The 23,011-nt window shown below is 45.5% G+C and overlaps 1 protein-coding gene across 1 annotated transcript; it reads left to right on the forward strand.

Moving 5' to 3' along the window:
- The first annotated feature begins 810 nt into the window (after positions 1-810).
- On the forward strand, positions 811-19,797 carry LOC144737139 (nectin-3-like). The gene is made up of 11 exons (XM_078619847.1): positions 811-1,209; positions 3,060-3,422; positions 5,572-5,877; positions 7,104-7,221; positions 9,180-9,544; positions 11,303-11,399; positions 12,814-12,862; positions 13,116-13,261; positions 14,125-14,173; positions 15,433-15,465; positions 16,203-19,797. Exons 1-11 carry the CDS (start codon positions 1,167-1,169, stop codon positions 16,266-16,268), a joined length of 1,635 nt encoding a protein of 544 aa, XP_078475973.1. The 5' UTR covers positions 811-1,166; the 3' UTR covers positions 16,269-19,797.
- The last annotated feature ends 3,214 nt before the right edge of the window (positions 19,798-23,011 follow it).

Raw genomic sequence — 23,011 nt, forward strand, 5'->3', positions numbered from 1 at the left:
TTGACGGTGTGTGTGTACGTGCATCACAACGCGATGCCTGGGGCCCGCACATTGCAGCAATAATAAATAAATATTCAGAAAAAGGACAGTGCCAAGATCACGTGGCAACGAAGCTGATGGAGACTAAAAAAGTCGGAACACCGGTCCCAACGCTCGCCTCTTTAAAAGGCTGCTGGCAAGCATCGCACTGAAATACCTTATGGTTTATACATGGGGTGCCATGGTGGATATGAGATGTTAACTCCATCGCCTGGTATACATGAGGTCATGGGTTCGATCCCGACCGTGACGCCTGCTGTATATTTGGAGTTTGCGGTGTCTCTCTATCTCTTTCCCCGTGATCGTGTGGATCATTCTCTGGGTCCTCCAGTTTTCCCCTGCACATATAGAATCAACCTCACACATTTGAGAGTATTGGGTTCTTTATACATTTCCACGTGATGATGATGATACGCCACTTTGTTGGGCTATCATTTGTGATAGCCAGGTCGCTTCTGAAAAAAAGAGCTGTATAGAAACTCAGTGGGGCCTTACACCTGGTATAAGAAAACTTTTGTTAATTTTTTTCTATAATAAAACATTTAATACAAAACTCTTCTAAAACTTCACAAGCTTGAAAAAACGTACGAAGATTGAAATTGTTTTTAAATAGTTGGGACTGGCCTCGTACAACCAAGTAGGGCCTGCCATAAAAAAAAAACTCAACATTCATCGCGTGTCTAACACTGGACCATTCCATGCCCTGTACTCTTTTATTCAGATTTTATTTTTTTACTACACCTGGGTCGTAAATATGTACGGCAGGTCATTGATCGACTACCGACTGTAAGTGCATTCCTGTGACCTTATATATTTGAGCAATTGACAATAGCTTGCCTTATGCAAGTTAAAAGAGATAAGTAATGTATTCGTGTTTTAACTACCGAAGCCCCCGCACCAGTGGAGTAAGTCATAAGGAAGTTGCAGTTTAAAAGGACATGATTGGTTCTGGCTTGGTTTGTAAAATACAGAAATTCAAGTCAAGACTACAGAAGAGGTTTGAAGAGGCTCGGAGTTGTAAGTCGGGTTTAAGATTTTTTTATAAATTGGTCCAGTACTTTTTGATACCATTCTTTAATACTAAATACTAATTTCGCGCTGTCAAGAGGAAATAGGGCTCAAATGAAATGGACTTTTGGAAACTTCAAATTCCCACAGTACTACTATTTGGTGAGTTTTATTATTACCACACACACATGCACGCACAAGCATCAACATTTTCAACATGCGCAAGCTTGCTGGGGAAATAGTTTTGCAAGAAGCACCTGTTGTGGGCGTAACAAGACGTGTGAGTGCGGTAACAATCGAATCTTCAGAATCAAAACCTTAAATTTAATGACTGGAGGAAATCCGATTAAGCTATGAACCCCTTTTGCCAAAGATGTTCAGTAGGACATTGGGTCGGTACCACGCCAGCCACGTGTTGTCTAGCCAAAAATCTCAGATTCGAGCTCCTGTGGTCACCACCACCACCAGCAGCAGTAATAGTTGCAGGCAGTGTCCGCACTTCGATGTTTAATGGCAGAGTAATGCAACACATTATATGTAGATTGATTCGCAAGCGGGAGAGCTGCTGGCATGAAGAGCCAGATGTATTAAAACTATTAAACTGTTTATTTTTTTCTAATAGGGGTCTTCACCTTTTTCTGGCAACAAAACTGACACCTTTTGCAAGGAATCATGTTTACATTAACCACAATACTTGCAGTCAAATGCAAACAAAAAACAATACCCTGATAATTTATGCATTGTCCTTGAAACTGATTGGTCCACACCAGAGACAGCTTTCTTTAGAGCCTTTTGGCGTCATCTGGTCGAACACCATTGTGGTTAATGTAAACATGATTCCTTGCAAAAGGTGTCAGTTTTGTTGCCAGAAAAAAAGGGGAAAACCCCTATTAGTATATTTTGGTACTGGCAAAGGAGGTCCCATGATGTTTAATTTTTTATTTTATTTTACCAGGTAAGGCCCACTGAGCCGTTTATCTCTTTTTCAAAAGTCACCTGGCCATCACAAATGATAACTCAACGAAGTAGATTATCATGATCACGTATAAATGTATAGCAGCCAAATACTCTGAACGAGTGATGTAGATTCTCAATGTGGAGGGAAAAACCGGAAAATCCGGAGAAGAATCAATATTACCATGGGGAGAGAACATGCAAACTCCAAATATACAGCAGGCGTCAGGGTCGGGATCGAACCCACGACCTCCTGTAGACCAGGCGAGGTGGTTATCATCTCCTAGCCACAGTGGCACCCCCTAGGTCAGCTTTGACATGAAAGTCAACGTAAAGACCTCTTCCCCCTTTCTCACAACCATAGTTAAAACGTGAGCACTTAACTAGTAATTAGGTCAGTTGATATGGTCAAAACGTTGGTTTCCTGAAATCCTTTCTTTGCGGTGAACTCAAAGAGGGCTAAGCCAAGCATGTCCCTGGTGGTGGCCAAAAAACTGCGGTCCAATAGACGCACTTAAAAGAGCACGCAGCCACCTCATCCTTTATTTTTTATTAAAATGTTTAAAACGTGACCCCTGGTAGATACCGTCTGGAACGTCAGGATGTTAAAATGTAATGATCTGAGGGAGGATGTGGAATAAAACATATTTTATAGAAAAAAAATACACTTGCCATAGGCACTACAATACAGCAAAGCCCTCAACCTCTTGCGGGTTGAGTCTTTGTGGTTTTTGATGTTTCTCGCCAAATGTAAGTGAGGTAAAGTTCGCCGATCATGGCCCCCCTGTGGCTCGGCCATTTACGGTTGACTGTTGGGTACCAGATCTGGCATCGTATTGGACAGCCTCTGTCAGCTGGATGCCTGGATGCATTTGACAAATACAGACTTGGCAGTTGCTTTAACGTGTAAGATGCGCACGTAACATTCTAAAAGAAAGCAATGACAAAAATATATATTGGGGGGAAAACATAATTTACGTGGCATCCTTTATCGTGAGGTAAATGTGTTTTGAGAAGCTGGAGTATTCTAACTTTCATCGGTTATCCCTCCCGTGTAGGTCTGATGACCTTGGGAGCGGCCCAAGTGGAGGTGGATCGGTTCGTGAGCAGCAATACGGGTAAAGAGGTCACCCTGAGATGTGCGTACATGGGGTCGGAACGGCCCTCCAGAATAACGTGGCAGAAAGTAAACGGAGGCTCGCCAGTGACAATCGCGGTGGCCATTCCTGCAGGTTACGCGGTTGGCTTCGATCCTGACCTCTCGAGCCGGTTGCGCTTCACGAATCTCGACTCAGAACTGAGAAACGCATCCATCCGCATCGAATACCTGCGTCTAGGGGACGCTGCAGACTTTGTCTGCAACTTTGGCACTCTTGATAATGGAGGCTACTCTTCGGCAAAAGTCCGCCTCTCTGTGAATGGTGAGCCGCTACATTTTATGTTTATACAATCAGAAGGTTGCGAGGTCAAATACTAGAAACGCGCACACGCTAATGCGCGCTCACTAACAGGCGCTTGGGAACGGGCACTCGCTGACGCATGCTTGGTAACACGCGCACGGTAATTCACGGTAACGCACACCCCTGTAAGCAAGTTCTCTCTTCAGCCACTTTTCCCGAATCCTCCAAGCTCCTGACATCCACCTCGTCATCTACCTTATAGCTCCCTGCAATCTTTTTTTTCATGCCTTTTGTTACCACCATCCTCTTTAATTCTCTTACATGTCGTCCCGTAACCACCACCTAACCTCAGAGTGCCCCCTGCATGACCTTTACACGCCCAGTATGACATTAGAGCGCCATGCGACACCATAATGTCTGTACATGTGACAATGTCTTCCAGGACATGCTAATATTGCGTGGCCAGTGATGGTGTTTACAACACCACAGTGGAGTTTTGCCGTAACGTTGGGGTCACTGACCGGTAGGCCCCCACATGGCTTGTAACAATTGCTTCAGAGCACCATGGTGGTGAGATATTAACTACCTTGCCTGGTATAGAGGCGGCCATGGGTTTGATCCCGAACCTGACGCATGTTTACATGTTCTCCCTGTGCTCACGTATATTTTTCTCTGGGTCCTCTGGGGTTTCCCTCGACATTTATAATTAGCATCATGCGTTAAGAGTATTTGGGTGCTATACATGTTCACGTGATGATAAGCCACCTCATGGACAGGTCGCTTCCAAAAAAGAGCTACGCAGCTCAATCGGGCTTACCTGGTAAAATACAAAATAGTTTAGTTTTGGCTCTTGGCTTCACCTCCTTTTTGCTCCACCATCACCCCGATCGTTAATTGGATCGACCGTTATTTAACAGTCTAAACATTCCCGCGGCGAATATAGCAGTGCGGTAATCTTACGCCCCCATGATGTCACCCGAGTGAGGCCTAAGTTTTATTTAGCGAACCCTTTTACACGTGACTGCCATACAGTTCGATCGCCAGATTTGAAAGAACGATAAATAAATATGCTTTCCAAGGTTATATATTGTGTGAGCGTATACGTCAGCATCACGTAGCCACAGAGCCATGTGACAACCACAACAATCAGTCCATGGCACGCCCTGACGGACTTCCCAGCTGGAGACGATAGTGCGCCATTGCTCTCCTGGCTGCCCGCATTCACACAGCAGGGTCGTCGCGTCGTAGTACGATGCCCCATTGATGTCCGGAAGCGGCACACACCCACACAACACCCTGGTCACACCGGAAGTGGTTCAACTGAGCCCACTGGCGCCTTGGGAGATCGAAGCCAGGCACCTGGATAGGCGGATCACTGATGAAGTCCTTGTTGTGCACATCCACGCATCTCAATTCCTCGTACCCAGGCAGTTGCGGGTATCCCGCGTACTCGGGAGTCTTTGGGCTGCGGTAATGCCCACCACCACTGGGTGTGGGGACTTCAGACGCACGGGTGGAGGCTTGATGATGTCGAGGTGAGGCTCATGTGGGCCTTGTGTTTAAAAAAAAATCCCATAGGTTCAGTAATCTCGTGTGAACCCACTTTCAGCCTCACCCATCAAGATGTTATTATTCTTTGTTGGCGACGCTCAACTGGCAATTCAAACTCTAGAGTTCCCACGACAGGAGCCAAAATACTATGTCGATGATTTATTCTCCTGGTATTGAAATCCGCAAAAGTGTCATCCGTCCCTTCCGTGCCCCCAAGTTCCCCCTGCGAACGTCTACCTGGAGTTGAACCCTACCCACCACGGAGATGGAGCAGTGGGCATCAGCTCGCGTGCAGGCACTAGATGGATCGTTTTGTGATTTTAAAAATCCGTTGGGAATGGTGAGAGCCTAGGGGAGACCTTCATTCAGAAGCAGACGCTGATGACTTTTCATTGATGATGACGATATGAAGGCGTTATTATAGTGACATGAATAGGGCATAATTATAAAACGAGTAATATTTTATTACGTAAATATAGCAGGTGATAATGGTGATTTTGCTCACGTTAATAACCCTGAGCCACAAATTAAAACTCTACATTCCTATGATGATAAAAAGGAGGCATCCCCATATTGACATCCACAAAGTCACCGCATTTTATTGACCTCCATGCCCCAGTTCCCCCGAACGCCTCTCTGGAGTCGAACCCATCCCAGCTGGTCGAGGGCAGGGCGGAGGTGACCGTGGCCACGTGCGTCGCTCTGGGAGGACAACCCGCAGCCTCCGTCACCTGGAGCGGCCTCGATCATCATCAGGGCAGCTCCTACGAGACCACAGAGATGGAGCCCGATGGCACGGTGACAGTGAGGAGCGAGTACCGGATGGAGCCCACGCGCGACAGCCACGGGCGGACGCTCACCTGCAAGGTGGAGCACCCGGCCCTGGAGATCCCGGTTGTTAAGTCCACCATCCTCGATGTCCACTGTGAGTGGAGCACCGTGAATTTATATATATAAATCCCCCAAAAATAATTGTAGCTATGTAATATCAAATCGGTGAAAGTTCATGGCAAATTTGCAACAGTCTGTGATAGTTTTGTGGCACTTTGCGGTGCTCTGCTGTAATTAGTCGGACCGTGCTGGCGTTACGTTTTCCAAGAGTGAAAAATTTGCAGCTAGACTTTGCGAGTCCAAGCACGGGCCCGTTTGTGTTGTAGGGGTCGTCAGTAACAGGGCCCACGTCTTTGTCTTCACACTCGGTGAACCGTCCATGACAGGGGCTGTGGGGGCATGCGAGTGGGTATATTTAAACCAAGAAAAAAATTGGTCCATTGAATCTCAAAAAAGTTATCCTGCAATCTCAACGTTCACGAGCCCTTCACCGATAATTGGTGGATGCACTCACCGCTCTCTTTAGAGTTCCAAATGGACATTTTGTTTACACATGATGCTGATGGAACAAACTGGAATCAAATTGTGGAACATTTTTTTCAAACAATAGGTTATTAAAAGTTAATTTGAAAAAAACAACCGACTGGAGAATACCCACAAATAAGGGGGAGGGGGGGGATAAGCAAACTTATAATGACCTAATCGCACCATCTCATAAGATAAGGGTGCCAAGGTGGTGAGATGTTAACTACTTCACTCGGTATATAGGAGGTCGTGGGTCCGATTCTGACCCTGACAATGCCAGTGTATTTTTTGAGTTAGCGGGTCTCTCTCTCCATCATCACATGGATTTTTATCCGGGTCCTCCGGATTTCCCTACACATTTAGAATCAATGTCACACTATTAGAGTATTTGGCTGCTATAAATGTCCACGTGATGATAAGCCACTTTATCAGATATAATTTGTGATAACCAGGTCGCTTCTGAAAAAGAGCTACAAAGCTCAGTGGGCCTTATCTGGTAGGATGGGGATAGTTTAGTTTCATTTGTACGTGTTTCGGTTATTTGTTTACCTTTCTTGTATTTTGTACTACTATCATGTTTTTTTTGTTGTAACGTTCTTACTTGCCTCTACTGAACATCTGTGAAAAAGAGCTTTATAGCTCATCAGATTCCTCCAGCATAAATAGGATGATGGAAGTACATATCAAGGCTACTCCGTGTAACCCAGAAAAAAAGAGAGACTGAGCCGCCTTTAGCGGCGTTTGAAGGAGTTCTCCCGACTGAATTTGCACCCGTCCCCCCTTTCTTATCTGTAGATACACCGAGAGTGACTGTCGTAGAATACGACGGCGATCGGGATCAGGGGAGACGAGGAACCCGGCTCACCTGCCGAGTGGACGCCAACCCTCATGCGACGCACTACTTGTGGAGCAGGTACAGCAAATGCTCGTTTATACGTGTTTCCTAAAAGTTGCGCGTTAAGCGGAAAACTATTTTCCCCCTAAATAATATAGATGTAATATGAGGATATATCCGGCTCACTGACGTATCACAACTCGTCATGGTGATTGGCTCTGCCGGTCCTGGTTTACAGCCAATGGGGGGAAGCCTGGGGGCATGGCCCTGACGTGATGGAAAGGTGACAGCTATAAGGATTGGTTCTGCTGGCTTTGGCCACAGCCATTGGGGAGATGAGTCAGGGGCGTGGTCCCGGGAGCTGACAGGGAGCCTGGAAGATTCGATGCAGGCTAACGAGGATTGGCGGAAACGTACCACGTGACCTGGGAGATGAACGACACGTGGTCAAAACGGGAACGAACAGAGGAAGGGGGCCACGCGGGAGCGGGGCTCCGAGTTGCCACGTGACAGTGCGTCTCTCTCTGTCTATCTGTCCCTCTCACGCTACATATCTGCAGCGTGAAGTAACTGTAACATAAGTTGAATAAAAGACAGATTCGAGAAGTCATCTCAATGAGCTTTATTACATAACGATAAAAATTTGGCGGGTTACGGCACTGGCATCGCACGGTGCTTTCATATGCGCTTCTGCAGCCGTCTGGAACGGCTCTTTTGCTACGTTCTTTTTGTTGCTATAATTTAATGCAAGATTGGCTTCTGGCTACTGACCGAATACATGATTATAGGGTCGCACTCATTACACACAAAGAGCTTACCACAAATGAACCACAATACCTTGCTAATATCGTCAAGGAAAATAAACTATCACACGAACTCCGGTCCACCTCGCAGCAGTGGCTTTTGCCTCACCATCGAACAAAGACGGTCACCACATCGCGTGCTTTTAGGTGCGCTTCTGTGACTGTCTGTAATGCTATTACTTCTGATATTAGGAAGCCACTACGAGCTATGGCACTTTTAAATAATCTAAAGTGACAAACTTATTTATTTAGAAATGCTTTTTGTCTTTAGTTTGTTCTTTCGCGTTATAACGGCGCTCGTTCTGCGTTGTGCAAAAATAGTTTCCTGATGGAGGGAACCACGTTGTAGCAAAAAAGAGCCTTATCGCGAGAACAGCAATGCGTTAAGCGAGGATTTATCGTAAGGGTTTCGCATCTTACCGCCTAATTTCGCTAGCCACCTACGCTTCCACTTATAAAAACCTGCACCCCAGCACTTGGGCTCGGTGTACCCCATTCCAAGGAAAATAAACAATGACAAAGATCCCCCATATAGCCTGAAGAGACTGTTGGGGCAAGTTCTGTTAGCGAGCACCTATGAAGGCTGGCACAGCACACGAGGGGGTGGGTGGCCAGCACCACGCCCGGCTGTCTTTGAATCCCCTCAGTGGCGATGTTTACACACCACACCAGGGACTCATTTGAGGCTGAGTCGACCTCGGGGAGGCCCCATGACCGGCTCAGATAATCGTCACCGGTGTTGGTGGTCGTGAGCGGGAATAGTAGTGTAGTGCGCTAACTGCTACACTACTACTCCCCACCTTATGAAGGTGGCTTATAATGGCCACGTGAAGACATACTGAGCAACAGCTGCCGAGAACCGTGTCTTGAATTCACCTTTCAGCGAACCACAAATTAAACCGGATTACTGCCGCAAATGTTCCCTTTTTGAATGTCAAATTAACTAATTTAATTACAGAACTTCAGCTACCTATACCATGCACTGCACACCCAACTTGTTCGCGATGGTTTCCGCTCGAGTCCAAGCCACGCATCGTACCCCAAATCGCCCAAATCTGTTACTCTTCCTTCACCTCTTGAGATCAAAACAAAATGTACTTTAAAAACAAAAAACAATTTTAAACGTCAGTGTTTCACATACGATGGTGTTTTAACACATCACGGGGTTGGGTATTTTATGAACCTTTCGCTTTGTACCGATGTGTTATTATCTGTTGCGATTATTTGCTGCAGGGACGGCGCTTCAATCTCCAGTGGCGCCCTTGAGAAGGGGAGCTCTCTTAGCTTCCGACGCCCGCTGGTCGAGTCGGGCTCTGGGTCATTCTCCTGCCGCGTCAATAATTCGGTGGGCTGGGGCGAGGCGGCAATTAAAGTTATAATCAGGTCACGTAGAGGTGCCGGTCTTGCAATGTCTAGAAGCATCTCTACTACCAGTGCTGCGTTCACTACAGCCATCTCTTCCACCGGTTCTGCCTTAACTTCGACCAGCCCTACCGCCAGTTCTGACTCAACTACAAGCCGTTCTACTATCACTCCTGCCTCAACTACAACCAGCCGTACCACCAGACCTGCCTTAACTACAGTCAGCCCTTACATCGGTACGTAATCGGCTTACAGGCAGCTCTACACCAGCTCCAAATGTAACTATAGAACAAAGCCACTTCCATCGCGACAAAACGGCCATCTCTCTCTGCTCTCCTATGTCGGCCTGCTGATTTAACTGGGACGGACGAAAATTTGCTCCACCGTGACTATAAAACAAAAAACAACGCATTTGCAACCCGAACTTTCCTCTTGGTATAATTTGATTTAAAGACTGGAATTTGAAACAGAGAGAGGAAAAAAATTGACTCAATGTTAAACAGAGACAAAAAAGTGTGTTGTTCCAAACTCGTTATGGACAAGTCTGTGGGACTATATTTATCCATTCAGGTGCAAGCAGGAGATGTTTTATATATAGCAAGTAAACAAATAGCCCTGAAGGCACCCAGTGTCAGAACAGGAAAGCCAAGCAGACATTTGAGCCTGAGTCAATGCTTTTAATTGGAGATCGCCGTGGGATTGAAAGTTGTAGGCATGGTGCTGCGAGGTGTGCGTCTAGGACCTGGCAGCGGCTTTCAGTGCTTGTAGAGGCGTTCACTTTGCAGAGCGAATGTTATATAGGCTTGCAAGTGTGGCACATTAGGAATGGATCACTCTTTTAATTGTATCCTTGTGCGAATATTTTTATATATGCTGCCTTTATAATTGCTTGGTCCGTCTCATTGGAAGAGTTGATCCCCGTCAGTGAACTCTGGGAAACTCTCCTGCCAGGCTCGCCAAAATATGTTGCACACTCGAAATGAAGGACGTGGCAGGTGCTCCAAATCGAGGGCAGACACATTTATTGTGGTTAATAGCAATCTTGTGAAGAACAGCACCGTCACTCTGTAAAATGCAACAGCACGTGTGTTACAAACAGCATTTCTCCCGAGTCGCCATTAACCATGTGACTGGTATATACGCGCGGTCATTCAATAATCCTGCCAGCCACCTACAGGCCCGACTCAGTCATCACATGCTGCTGTACACACATGCATTGATGCACTGCACAGCACATCAGGACTTTCACAGAACCACACTTTACTCCCTTGCTGCACAAGGACATAATTAAAAGAGTGATCCATTCCTAATGTGCCACACAGGGCTATACTAAAACTTAGCGAAAAACACGAATTGTTCCAGGTAAGCCCCACTGAGCTATGTAGCTCTTTATTAGAAGCGACCTCGCCACAAATTTATATCAATGATGTGGTTTGTTGCGTGGAAATATTTATCAGCCGAATACTCTAATTTCATGTCGATTCTAAATATGGAGGGGAAAAAACCAAAGGACCCCGAGTAAAATCCACGTGACCACAGGGAGAAAATACAAACTCCAAATATACAGGCGTCAGGGTTGAGATCGAACCCACGGCCTCCTGTATACTGGGCGAGATAGTTAACATCTCCTAGCCACCGTGATGATGATGAGAGAGCGACCCACAAACTCTAAATGTACAGCAGGTGTCAGGCTTGGGATCGAACCAACAACCTTCTACATACCAAGCGAGGTAGTTAACATATCGCCGGTGGGCAAGGAGGCAGTGCTACTAAACCCATTGCTGTACCAAACCTCTGTAGTCCGAGGTCTAGACCACCCACTTTCACCAACCGGCACTGACCAGCGTGACAAAGTGTGGGCAAGCAACCCCACAAACCCCACAGCTAGGAGATTTCCTCATCCTAGAGTCCACTGACGTGGGCCTGTGTGTGTACAAATTGCAAAGTTATCCCGTGCGCGAATGTCTCATAACAGCCGCGTTGCTGTCTTACAGGTGGCGTTGAGACCTGGGTTGTAGCCGTTGCCATCGTAGTGCCGCTGACGGCATTGGTGGCAGCGGTGGGTCCCGTTTACTACTTCTGCTTCCACAAGTAAGGGAAGACATTCACGTGCGTAGGTTACTTGCTGTCGGAACTTGTTATACGGGTGTACCTCGACGTATTCTTGGGTTACGTTCTTGAACATTTGAACGTAAAGCTAAATATATAAATAGTATACAGTGAGTCTTGTTTAGAAAGGGCTGGTGGTGGTGATAGATGTGTTCTTGAAAAGTTCCGCGTTAATCGAAACACTATTTACACCCATAAATAACGTAGCGGTGATAAAGTCCGGTGAGATCCGATTGTACACTACTACTTCTACACACCATGCAGTGAGATGACGGGACAAATAACTGAGGTTATGCTGCTACCCGTGTTGCTGTATCATTCCACTTTATCATTCCACTGTATCATACATAATGAAAATATCGCCCTTAAAATGTAGCCATCAGAGCTGTGATATTCCACAACTAAGTTTAGAAATTAACAATTCGGTCATGTTAACAGTCTTAACGCTGCAAGCGTGAATACAAAAATTATCCTATCGCCGTTTTCTTCATCATCATTCACATGGCATTTAAAAAAATGAGCAGGCTACAATTGTAGGTTTAATGTAGTACACCATTCCATGACATCCAGGGTGGTAGCTGAGTGGAGTAGCCCACTCGTTCCACCAGAGTACGCGTGGTTGTATTGGGGTAGCTGAGTGGAGTCGTGCACTTGTTCCACCAGAGCATGGGTGTTGTATTGGCCAGTCACTAGCGATATGTCTGATGATTTGCACCTCACGGCATTTTCTTGAGTTATGAGCCAGTGTTTTATAGTTCTGTGACATTAATCGGAGTAAAATGCGTCAATGAAAATGTACGCTGTAGAGGTAACTCTCGATTTTACGAACGTTCACTTCACGACACTTTTTCGTTCGCGCAATTGACGATTTGTGGACGCTTTTCGATTCGTGAAGTCGCATTTGCGCGCGAGCGAAATCTCACTGCGGCCACGCACACCGCCGTGAGATCGTCAAACAAGAAGGCACCCGGGAGGCTGCGTTACCCATCAGCGACGGTGTCACTGCGGCGGCGGCGGCAGTAATAACGCCTCCACAACGCCTCTCCCTCCGGTCATTCCAATACGCTGCAGGATATTTTGGCGACTTAGGTTAATAACTGTAGTTTTATATGAATTATTAAACAATCGTATTTATGTTTATGTTCTTTATGATTATTATTTTTACACGGTGAAGAGTGTTATAGGTGGTGTATATTTTTAGAGTAGAGTTGGAATGACTGTCCTGAACACATCCCTCATTTTCTTTTAATTACATTAATGGGAGTTAGCCGTTTATAATTTACGGAATTCTGTTCTATGGCGAGTTTTTTTGAAGAACCGCATCCCTCTTTGCAAATCGAGTGATACGCCCTGTACGTACATCGTGGTGACATTTCTCCTTTCACAATCTCTGCAGGAAAAAGAGCAAAGGTGAAAATTACCAGCAGAGGACTGCGGATGAAACCGTGAGTGTTTGATAAGCGACACACAGTGACACGGATCTACACCACAAATACCTCTCTTAATGAACCACACGATCCTTTGCTGATCTCATCAGTGAGCATAGATAAGTACAACAAAGGTTTATTTTACAAAAGCAGATTGCATCCGTTGCATCGAAGTCAATCAATATCGTTGGAAAATAATGTTTTATTTTTCAAAATATGTTTTCCTTTTAATGCTCAACCCTCTAACGCCACGCCCCATTTTTACTCTCAGGAGCAGCAGCAACATCAGCAGCAGGACGACCATCATCAGTACGAATACATTGACGGGAAATTCCCATCCCACAATCTGGAGTTACAACAGCCGCCCTCTGGCCGTGCCGAATTCTACAATGTGCATGCAGAAATCACTTCCAAATGGTATGTCCAAGCATTCCAAACAGTGTTATCTCTATTGAAATATCAGACTTTTATCTATGATAGAGGTTTTTTGGGGTTATATTGCGTAAATATAAACGTGTTGTTAAACCCGCCACCACCGACACAGCCAATTACGTTTTCTGTTTTTAAGAGGCGCAGTAGACCCAACAAAAAGGGACTTCTGAGTGCAGTACGAATACAAAAAAATCTCTAAGTTTATCTTAACGTATTGCAAATTGAGTAGGTTTTTAGCATAGGCGGAGTTTGACTTCTATATTTTTGGGGGAAGGGCGGACAGGGTTTTTCTTTGTCCTTCACATGAGGAATTGCGGCTGCATGTTATTATTTTTTTTAAATCTTAATTGTAAACTACTGAAAACAAATGTATAAAGGTGTCCAGTTTGGGGTGGGGGTGGCATTGCCCCACCCCCCGTGCCACCTCCTCGCCCCCCACTAAACTATGTCCATAGTTTTATCTAAATGGGAAATAATCTCAGCGATTAGGAGCAGTTTCTTCGGGCAAGGGAGCCTTCCAAATCTTGAGGGTTCACAAAAGGAGCAAAGCGTGGGCGCTTCGCATAGTCGGAATTTTTTTTAACGTACAGTATTTTCATTGTTTAAGTTGTATGTAGTGTATAATGTACCAAATATAATATTTGACATCGAAATCAAGCAAAACTACCTTTTTTGTCATGCTGATGGCCAGACTGGTTCAGGCCTTTGGAGTGGTTTTGCCGGGTTCGCCGGATCGACCTCGGGACCGCCGGATAATGTTGGAAGCTGGATAATCGATGATCAATTACTTTTAGTTATTCCATTTTTGTGCATTAATCTTTAAAAAAAATCCATTTAAACTCTTTTAGGAACCACAGAAAAAATCTGGATGAGAAAAACCTGAATTCTACTGAATCGGTGGGTGAATTGATAAGCTAATTTTACTACCTGCCTCGGCTGAGCAATGTGATATCGTGTGTGTGTCTTTGTATATAGAGTAGACTCTCGATTATCCACATGTAGTTTATCCCATTTGCGGATTAATCGCGCACCTTAGATTTTGACATAAATTAATAACTCATGGATTTTCCATGAATACCTAAATTAATAATAAATTCATAAACTGTTCTACATTGTCATTCTTGGAAATGTTTATTACATGTCACGTGCTGAAATAGATCAAAAATATCTGCTCTGGTTAATCCGAAATCCATGTAATCGCACCAACACTACAGTAGTTGCATACCTTTACAACAGTGGGTGGAGTTTGATTGATGTTGATTGGCGTGGTTCTGCTGTCACTTAGTGGGTCGAGTCTTCTGCTGGGCGGGAGCAGAAAAGTGTTATGACTGAGCACGCGCATCGATCGGGTCGATATTCGTTCTAAATTGAAAGAGTATTTTCTTAACTTTACCTATATTAGTGGATTTTAGCATAGAAATCCGCGGAAAATTGTATATATTTTTTGGATTAACCGCGATTTTGAATTATCGGCAGCCATCTACTGAACACACCCCAACAGTGTGGCGGTTAGCGCGCCACTCTACGAACCCGGCCATTCGATTCCCACTCGCGGCGAACAGCGGTAACGATTATCTGTACCAGTCCTTGGCCTCCTCTAGGTTGACTCGGCGTAAAATGAGTACCTGGTGCAGAGGGTGTGTGAACATCACCACTAGGGAGTAAAAGGCGGCCGAGTGTGGTGCTGGCCACCCATCTGCTCGTGTGCTGTGCTGGTCTTCATAGGTGCTGCTCGCGAACAGCACTTGCCACAACAATCTGTGAAGCCCACACTCGGGAATCTTTGTCCTTATACATGCCTCAAAATTCCCTGTTTAGTAATCATAGACTGCCATGGATAAAGCGGTAAAACGAGCATGTATTTGGGATGAGGTGCAGTGGTGATCAGCACAACAATCAGCTCCCCAGTGGTAAAATTTAAATATTGACTAAATTGTTTATGGCAGCGTTGACCTATGGGAGGTCCAGCACAGTTTCAAATTTCACCGCGAACAATTGAACCATGGCCAAACAGATTGCAGTGCTGCAAACCATTTGCACCACTGGCACAGACACACACGGAAAAAAAAAATCCACTCGTAACATTTAAGTAATTTGTACCGACATTCAACATCTAATTGCGTAAGTTTTTGCCAACTAATTCTTTCCCATTGCAGAACCCACAAAACCAAGAGGGCGTTCACTACCAGGTAAGCCTCACGCTCAATTGGCAACGCTAAGTAAGGATGCCTTCGCTGAATATTATTTCGTTCGTTCGTGTCTCAATCCGTTTGTCCTGGTGAGGGTCCCGGAGGCAACGTGTTAAGTAAGGTTGGTCCAGACCTCCCTTTCCCGAGCGACAGACTCTAGCACTACATTACTATACACTACACTATACAATACTATATCCTACACTAGTATACATTACTATACACTACTGCACTATACACTATACATTACTATACACTACTACACTATACACTAACATACACTATTACACGACTATACATTACAAAACACTACTATACTATATACTAATATACACTACTATACACAGCATTTAGCTCTTCCTGGAGAATTTCCAGGTGTTCCCAGGCCAGCCGAGCGACATAATCTCGCCAGAGGTTTCCTGGGCCGTCCTCGGGGTCTTCGCCCAGTGAATACACTATGTAACACGATTTTTGTCCCTGGATAGTAAGTATTATTTTTTATTGCTTATGCCTAAAAAGTATATAAAATTGCTATTATTCCCCACAAACTTTGCTTTTGTGTAGAATAATAGCCATGGTTCAGGACAAACCAATGCAGAAGAGTAGTACCGTGCCACGCACATTTGAGCTGGTAGAAAATGGGACTTGATTTAAGTACGAAATTGTACATTATACCTGTAGCGATGAACTCAAATGAATCAACAAAAATGAAATTTTCTTTGCTTTTCATTTCACAGCCTCTGAAGCCGTCCACAGGGAAAACTTACGATGAATTAAACCATTCCACATACGAGAATGTATGAGACTGAGCACTTTCAACACATTGCACTAAACGACACGGTTAAAACCAATGTACACGAGTTTAATTAGAAGTTTAATTTATTCGGGAATTGTGACGCGCACACATAATAAGTACTTTGGAGGTGGAGTTGGTGGATACGATAGGATCATGTTCGGTGATGGTTCTATCTTTAAGTCGTCCAAAGTGAGGTGCGGGGGAAGGACAATAAAATAAAAACACGAAAAGCAGTTTTAAAGAAATTAGTTTTAAATCTAGGCTTATCCGTGTGGACTTTGGGCATGGATCTCCTTGTATACGTTGTGGGTTTATTCTGGCTCTCCAATTTATTGCCCATATCATGAAAATAACAGAAAATGTACTCAATAAATTTGCCAATCTTCTCAAGCAGAACTATACGAGCATCATTTGTAAGCAGGTTTGAGATGCAGTTAGAGCAGCACAGTGCATGTTTCAACTTCAATGACTCTCAGACAACACGAACTGTAGAGGGTTGCTTTATTTCTCTTCATGCCGATAACTTGGTCAGGGATGATATGCATATAACTAGGGCCAGGGGTGGCCCGCAAGTGGCGACGACGCGCAGACAGCAACGACAGCGACGACACGAAGACAGCGTAGATGCGAAGAAAGCGACGAAAGTGATGACGCGAAGACAGCGACAATGCATAGACAGCGACGGCGTGAAGACAGTCGACCCCGATCCCACGGCAGCCCCGAACCTCGCCTATCTTCCCCGTTTTATCCAAGGCGTGGCCCTCACTCCGCCCTCGGCCACGCCCCCATTCTCGAACTCTCTAGAACTTCCCAGATGGTTCCCTTCTTCTCATAACTCCCTTCTGTTGATATTCACCCCTGTAATTACTCCCCGTAACCGCTGGACCACACACTGTCCCCATACCTGCACTGTCTCTACACACGCACTCTCCAAACACACATTGTCTCAACACATGCACTATCTCTACACAACCAATATTTTATTCCATCACAAAAAGACCAGAGGTTCTACAGAAGTTGCTGAATTAATTTGAATGGACATGGCCATGCATCAGTCAGTCCCACCACTATATGTCTCTCGAGCCAGCCAAACGAACCCAGAAAGCACGGCTGCAAAACACATGTTCCTCACATCGGATGCGATGGCAACGTCATCGCGAGTGAGAGGCAACGTCACAATGACACGGGTACGAGCCAATCGGGAGGCTCGAATATCCCGTCCAATCAGGAGGAGGGAGGTTTTTTTTAAAGTGTGTGTCAGCAGGGCTAGGTGCTGACAGCAGAGGTCTCACTCCGAATCAGTCGAGCGGCATTATCTTTTCATCGGTTGCGTAACGCTGTGTGGAAGCTACCTGGTCTGTCTCTCTGCACGAAGCTTTAGGTTTTCTTGGCTATGGCCAATCCCTCCATTCTCTACGCTTGCAAAATATGGACCCCCCTAATGGAACATCTTTGCCGGTTAGAAACATTTAGGCTGGCCTGCCTACGCTCCATCTTGGGTTTAACCAGGCTGGATTGTGTGAGGAGCTCAGATATCCTTGAAAGATCTGTACAAATTCCCATCGGTTAGCTCTACTGGCAGGCAAGGCTGCGTTGGCTGGGCCATGTAGCCCGCATGCCCAGCCACCGCATGCCTAAACAACTTTTGTTCGGCCGAATCAAGGGGGCTAAACGGGCACGGCATGGGCAAGAGAAGAGATGGAGTGATGTGGTACAGGAGGATGTGGAGCTGAGTGGACTTGCCGTTGACCGGTACTAGCGGTGTCAAGACCGGCCTCTGTGGAGGAGGCCTGTGAAGGACGCTACTGGGCAGTTTGAGGCAGTCACCCTCCAACAACAATGGAGGGGGCAGAAGCAACGCTCACAACGAGCGGAGCGCCGGGTGGCTAAAGCACAGCAAGTTGGCACAGTAGGGAGCACAGGTGGTGCATCAGCCAGTCATCTCGGTCATCTCAGTCGGTCGACCCGTGGCACCTGGGTCTGCCCCGTGACCTCTTGCCCGCGGGCGTTCGACACTTCACGTGGTCTCAAAGTTGTTGTTGTGCTGACGAGGGCACGGAGTGGGAAAATTGTTTTTGTAGCGTCTTGATCAACAATATTTCGTGAAACATTATCGTCACTGCGGGGACCACTCAACGTCGTACAGACGGCGAGCTGTGTTAATATGCCGATGCGTTTCTGTCGCGAGGGTAGACTGAACTGTTTTATTTAGCAATTTTGGTTGGTTGAGAACGAGGAACGCCGATTTTTTTGTTCCCTTTCATTCTTGATTTTGCGAGGCATGGGCTTGCAGGATCTATAAAAAGTACGTTTAAAAAAATCTACTGAAGTTACGTGTGCATATTTGCTGGTGCGTGCCGCGTGGAGATCCTCCATTATTGGGTTTAAAAGATAGATATTAACTTGGGATTAATTTAATTCGTTGCTCGAATCGGTGTTGGTGTTCCGAGGCACCAGTTGCGCGCGTGGAGAATGAATCAGTCCTGTGATTACAGCGCACAGTCAACGGGTGTGCTGCGTGGAGATTCTTAATTACTGTGTAATGACCGAAAACTGAGGGTGGGGAAAGAGACGAGACAGGGAAGCCAGGGAGACGCAGTTCCGGTGGAGGGAGGGCAGGCCGGATGTGTGGGTGGGGGAGAGAGAGGGAGTGGAAGACAGACACGTAAGGACAGCGACGGAGACAAGCATCGAGTGTCCAGGACAGCGAGGGAGTGGGGAATGGAATTGTGGTTGTTAAAACAGACACGCGAGACAGAGGTGGGTGTATTTTCGTAATTTTTTTTATTGATAAAAGTTAGTTATTAACATAGACGCGCACGAGAGAGACAAAAAGGATCTGCGTGTCTGTATTTGATTATTTTATTCTCGCGGGTTTAGCAATCGCGGTTTTGCTACAAATGTGTTTTATTGAGATGCTCGACAGTTCGCAATTGACCATGGGATTCCTTGTACCGTATGCATCGTAATGAAGCACTGTACAGTATAGGTACTCTAACTGCACTCTGCTTGCGATGATGCTCTGTCTTGTCTTCATCTCGTATCCGTCTCATCTCCATTTTGTCTCCATCTCTTGGAGAATATATTAAATGTCTTTGATTTTAATTTTAACATTGATACCTGTCCCACATTAAAGTGGGCCAGTTGTTTTGCAGAGGTTACATTCCTGATTTCATGTTTATTGTCAGTAAAATACGATTAATCTAATTCACATAGTTTTTTTAATTTGAGATGAAAAAGTACGTATTTGGTTTGTGCAGTATTAGGAAATGTAGGAGGCACTACAGATTTTTTTGGCCAGATGTGTTTGTTAAATTTTAAAATATTTCTTATTAAATGTTTGTGAAATATTATGTATGTTAAATGTTGTTAGAAATGATAAGTGGCTGTTATCACAATTGAGATTTGGGCAGACTTGGCACCTGAGGAATTCAGCTGCGGTGTTGTGACATGGAGGGTGTTTCTGATCCGCAATTTCTGACATGCCACTGCCCTTCTGAAGAAGACTTTTGAAATAAAGTTTTACATTTCACAAACCTGGTGCCGAGCTGTTGTGGAGTCGCACATTTCTCCAGAGGACAATACAATGCAGAGTCGCTACTCATTGTCTCAGAACTGTATTACGTTTATTGTTGTTGCTGTGGGGTGGGCTGTGATGCGCCTCGCTATTGCCTCTCGCTGGCAAATGTGTATACAGACGTCTATTCGTGGTCTCCTCTGTTCATCACAAATCTGGGAACATGGGCACATTCAGATGGTATGTGACCATGTATCTCGCTAAAAAGATGGCCATGCGTCACGGCCAGAAGAATAAAGGTCATGGGATAGCAGCCAACAGAGAAAGATGCGCCAACGATAGTGTAACTGCCATAATTATACCACGGCAGCATCCCTGCAACTAAAGTGAACAATCTGCGTTAATTTTCTGTAGCCATATTGGCAGAAAATGACTTGAAGACAGGTCGCATGTATTTTTCTCCAGCTCCGATAAGTCACTTCATTGAGCCTTCATTTATGGCCAGATAACTTCTGAAAAAGAGCTATACAGTATAGCTCAATGGGCCTTACCTGATAAAATAATAAAAAATAGTTTAGTCTAATGGGTACTCGCTGACAGCACTGTTCCATGCAGTCTGTATACGGTAGAGACGGGTGAATTTTGTAGAAATAAAAATAAGTGCATATCTCAGTGGGCTTTGCCTGGTAGGATGGGGATGGTTTAGTTTTATTTGTATGTATTTGGGTGATTTGTTTGCCTTTATTGTACTGTGCACTACTATTGTTTTAGTATTGTTCTTACCCCGTGCCCCTACTAGAGATCTGAGCTGTATGGCTCATCGGTTTTCTCCAGTATATTCTTATTCTAATATACATCTCATATACATATTATGTGCCTGTAACAGTACATCCTTTTGCGACATGAGATTTTGCGGGTTTCGGCCCATAGCCGACCCTAGCTCTAATACCCACACCGCTGTGGTTTAGTTTATGGTGGGACCCCTGTTTCACGCGACACACCCAATGACCGTGTGCGGAGTATAACAAAGATCACTGCCAGTATACTGCATAATGGTGTTTATTTTGAATTCCAAATTTTTATAGTTATTAAATTGTTTAATGGTGACACGTTTGCTACTTCCCCGGGGGAGTGAAAATATCTGCAAATTATAGCAACTTAAATCACCATTATAACAGCAACAACAAACAACATAATCCTATAACCCGACAATACCGGTTTTTCGGATTGCTTCAAATATTGAACAGATTAAATGAAACGTTCCAACGACAACTTCACCGCTCTCAGGAGGTCACCTCCCTTCTTCCCCGCGAGTGTCCCCATCTGTCGAAGCCTCGCAGTCTTCAGCATTCGGGAGAGCTACTTTGCCGGCAGTGGCGAGTGGTTTTCTGTGACGATCCACTCCTGAGTGGCGGACGGGTGAACAGAACCACTGTCCACAGTAGGACTCCAGGTGGTTGCGCTCGCAAGCCAGCAATCTGCCGTCACCAACAATCCTGGCCCCAAGACAACGCTTGCTTACACGACACACAGGTGAGCAGAGCAGTAGCCCATTGTAGAACTCACAGTTGATAGCGCTTACGAGCCAGCGACCTGCCATCACCAACACTCTTGGCTCCAAGATGATGCTTGCAGGGATGACACTGGTGAGCAGACCAGCTGTCAACAGAACCCCAGTCGATCGTGCTTACAGGCCAGCAAGTTGTTGTCACTGCCACTCCCGGCTCCAACTTCAGACTGTCCTCTTTAAGATGGTCGCCTCATCCAAAAATGACAGCGAAAATTTACCTCCACATTAAAATGGCCGCCTAACCAATACACCTTGGCGCGCCATGGCCGTGACGCGATTTTTATATCAGACACCCTACGCTGTTTATTTTACACTTGGCACTTTGCTCCGCCCCCAAAATTTTCCTCTGTCACTACTTAGCTTATTCCGGGCCCCTATAGTCCTCACTATAGCAAATCCAAATGTTTTAACTCGTAATCTCTATGCCACACGGTCGCCCCACGCGTCCCTCGCTTCTCCCGCTCGTCTCCCGTCACCTGATTCCCTTTACTCAAGCTCCACCGACTCCTGTCAATCTGAACCCCTCACTGATCAAGAGACACCCTGCTCCCAAAGCCATCCCTCTCTGTCACCGTGCCAATGTTAATTTTGTGAATCGAAATCACAAATTTTAATATTGGTCAGTGAAGAGGGTTTTATTTTAAATACGAGTCGACAATGATGATGATGAGCGGATAAAAACATAATCAGAAATTATGTACCCATCACTAACGGCTGCTGCCCTCCAGGGACCCAACCAAGTGTGACGGACACCCAACGAATTTGCAGCGTCTTCAATGGAGACGCAGACTGATGTGGTTTGTCTCGTTTGTAGAGATTGCAGCGTGCTGAGGAATATGCATTTCCATACATATGTATGAGTATATCAAACGATATTTTAAAAAATTAGTTCACCAATTGAGTTTACCTGCTAATATTGTGATGTGGTTCTGAGAATTGCACGCTTCTCACACCAGCATTTGCTGTGGTGGCGAGATGTTAACTACCTCATCTGATATACAGAAAATCGTGGGTTCAATCCCGACCCTGACGCCTATTGTATATTTGGAGTATGCGCATCTCTCTTTCCCTCTCTTTGGTCAAGTGGAATTTTCTCTGGGCCCTCCTGTTTTTCCCTCCACATTGGGTATTAACATGCGTTTAGAGTATTTGGCTGCTATAAATTGCAACATCAGCCACTTTGTTGAGCTATCATGCGGCCTACTCGAAATGAGTGACAAACGGCTACTCACCAGTGACTCACGGCCTACCCGTACCCGTACCCGGCCGCACCAGGGTCGCAAACGGCTACCCGTACCCGTACCTGGCCGGGTATGGGTAGCCGGGTATCGGGTAGGGTACGGGTATCGGGTACCCGGTTGCGACCTCTGCCTGCACAGCAGCGTCACTCAAAATCTGCATCAGGACACCGAGGTCTCGAACTGGTACAGCCTCACGTCACTATACACTACACCAGGAGTCGGGAACCTTTTTGACTGGGAGAGCCATAAAAGCCAAATATTTCTAACTATATTTCATTGAGAGCCATGTAGTATTTTTAGCGTATAATAAATTAAATACGTCTTACTTTTAATGCGACTTCTGGAGCTGCGTGGTTTTGCTGATGGCCTTGTAGTCTGATTCGTACGTTGGCGAGGTCTGAGCTTCGTTGCAGGCGTGACCC

The sequence above is a fragment of the Lampetra planeri genome, chromosome 65, assembly GCF_965212315.1.
Source record: "Lampetra planeri chromosome 65, kcLamPlan1.2.h2, whole genome shotgun sequence".
Lineage (NCBI taxonomy): Eukaryota > Metazoa > Chordata > Hyperoartia > Petromyzontiformes > Petromyzontidae > Lampetra > Lampetra planeri.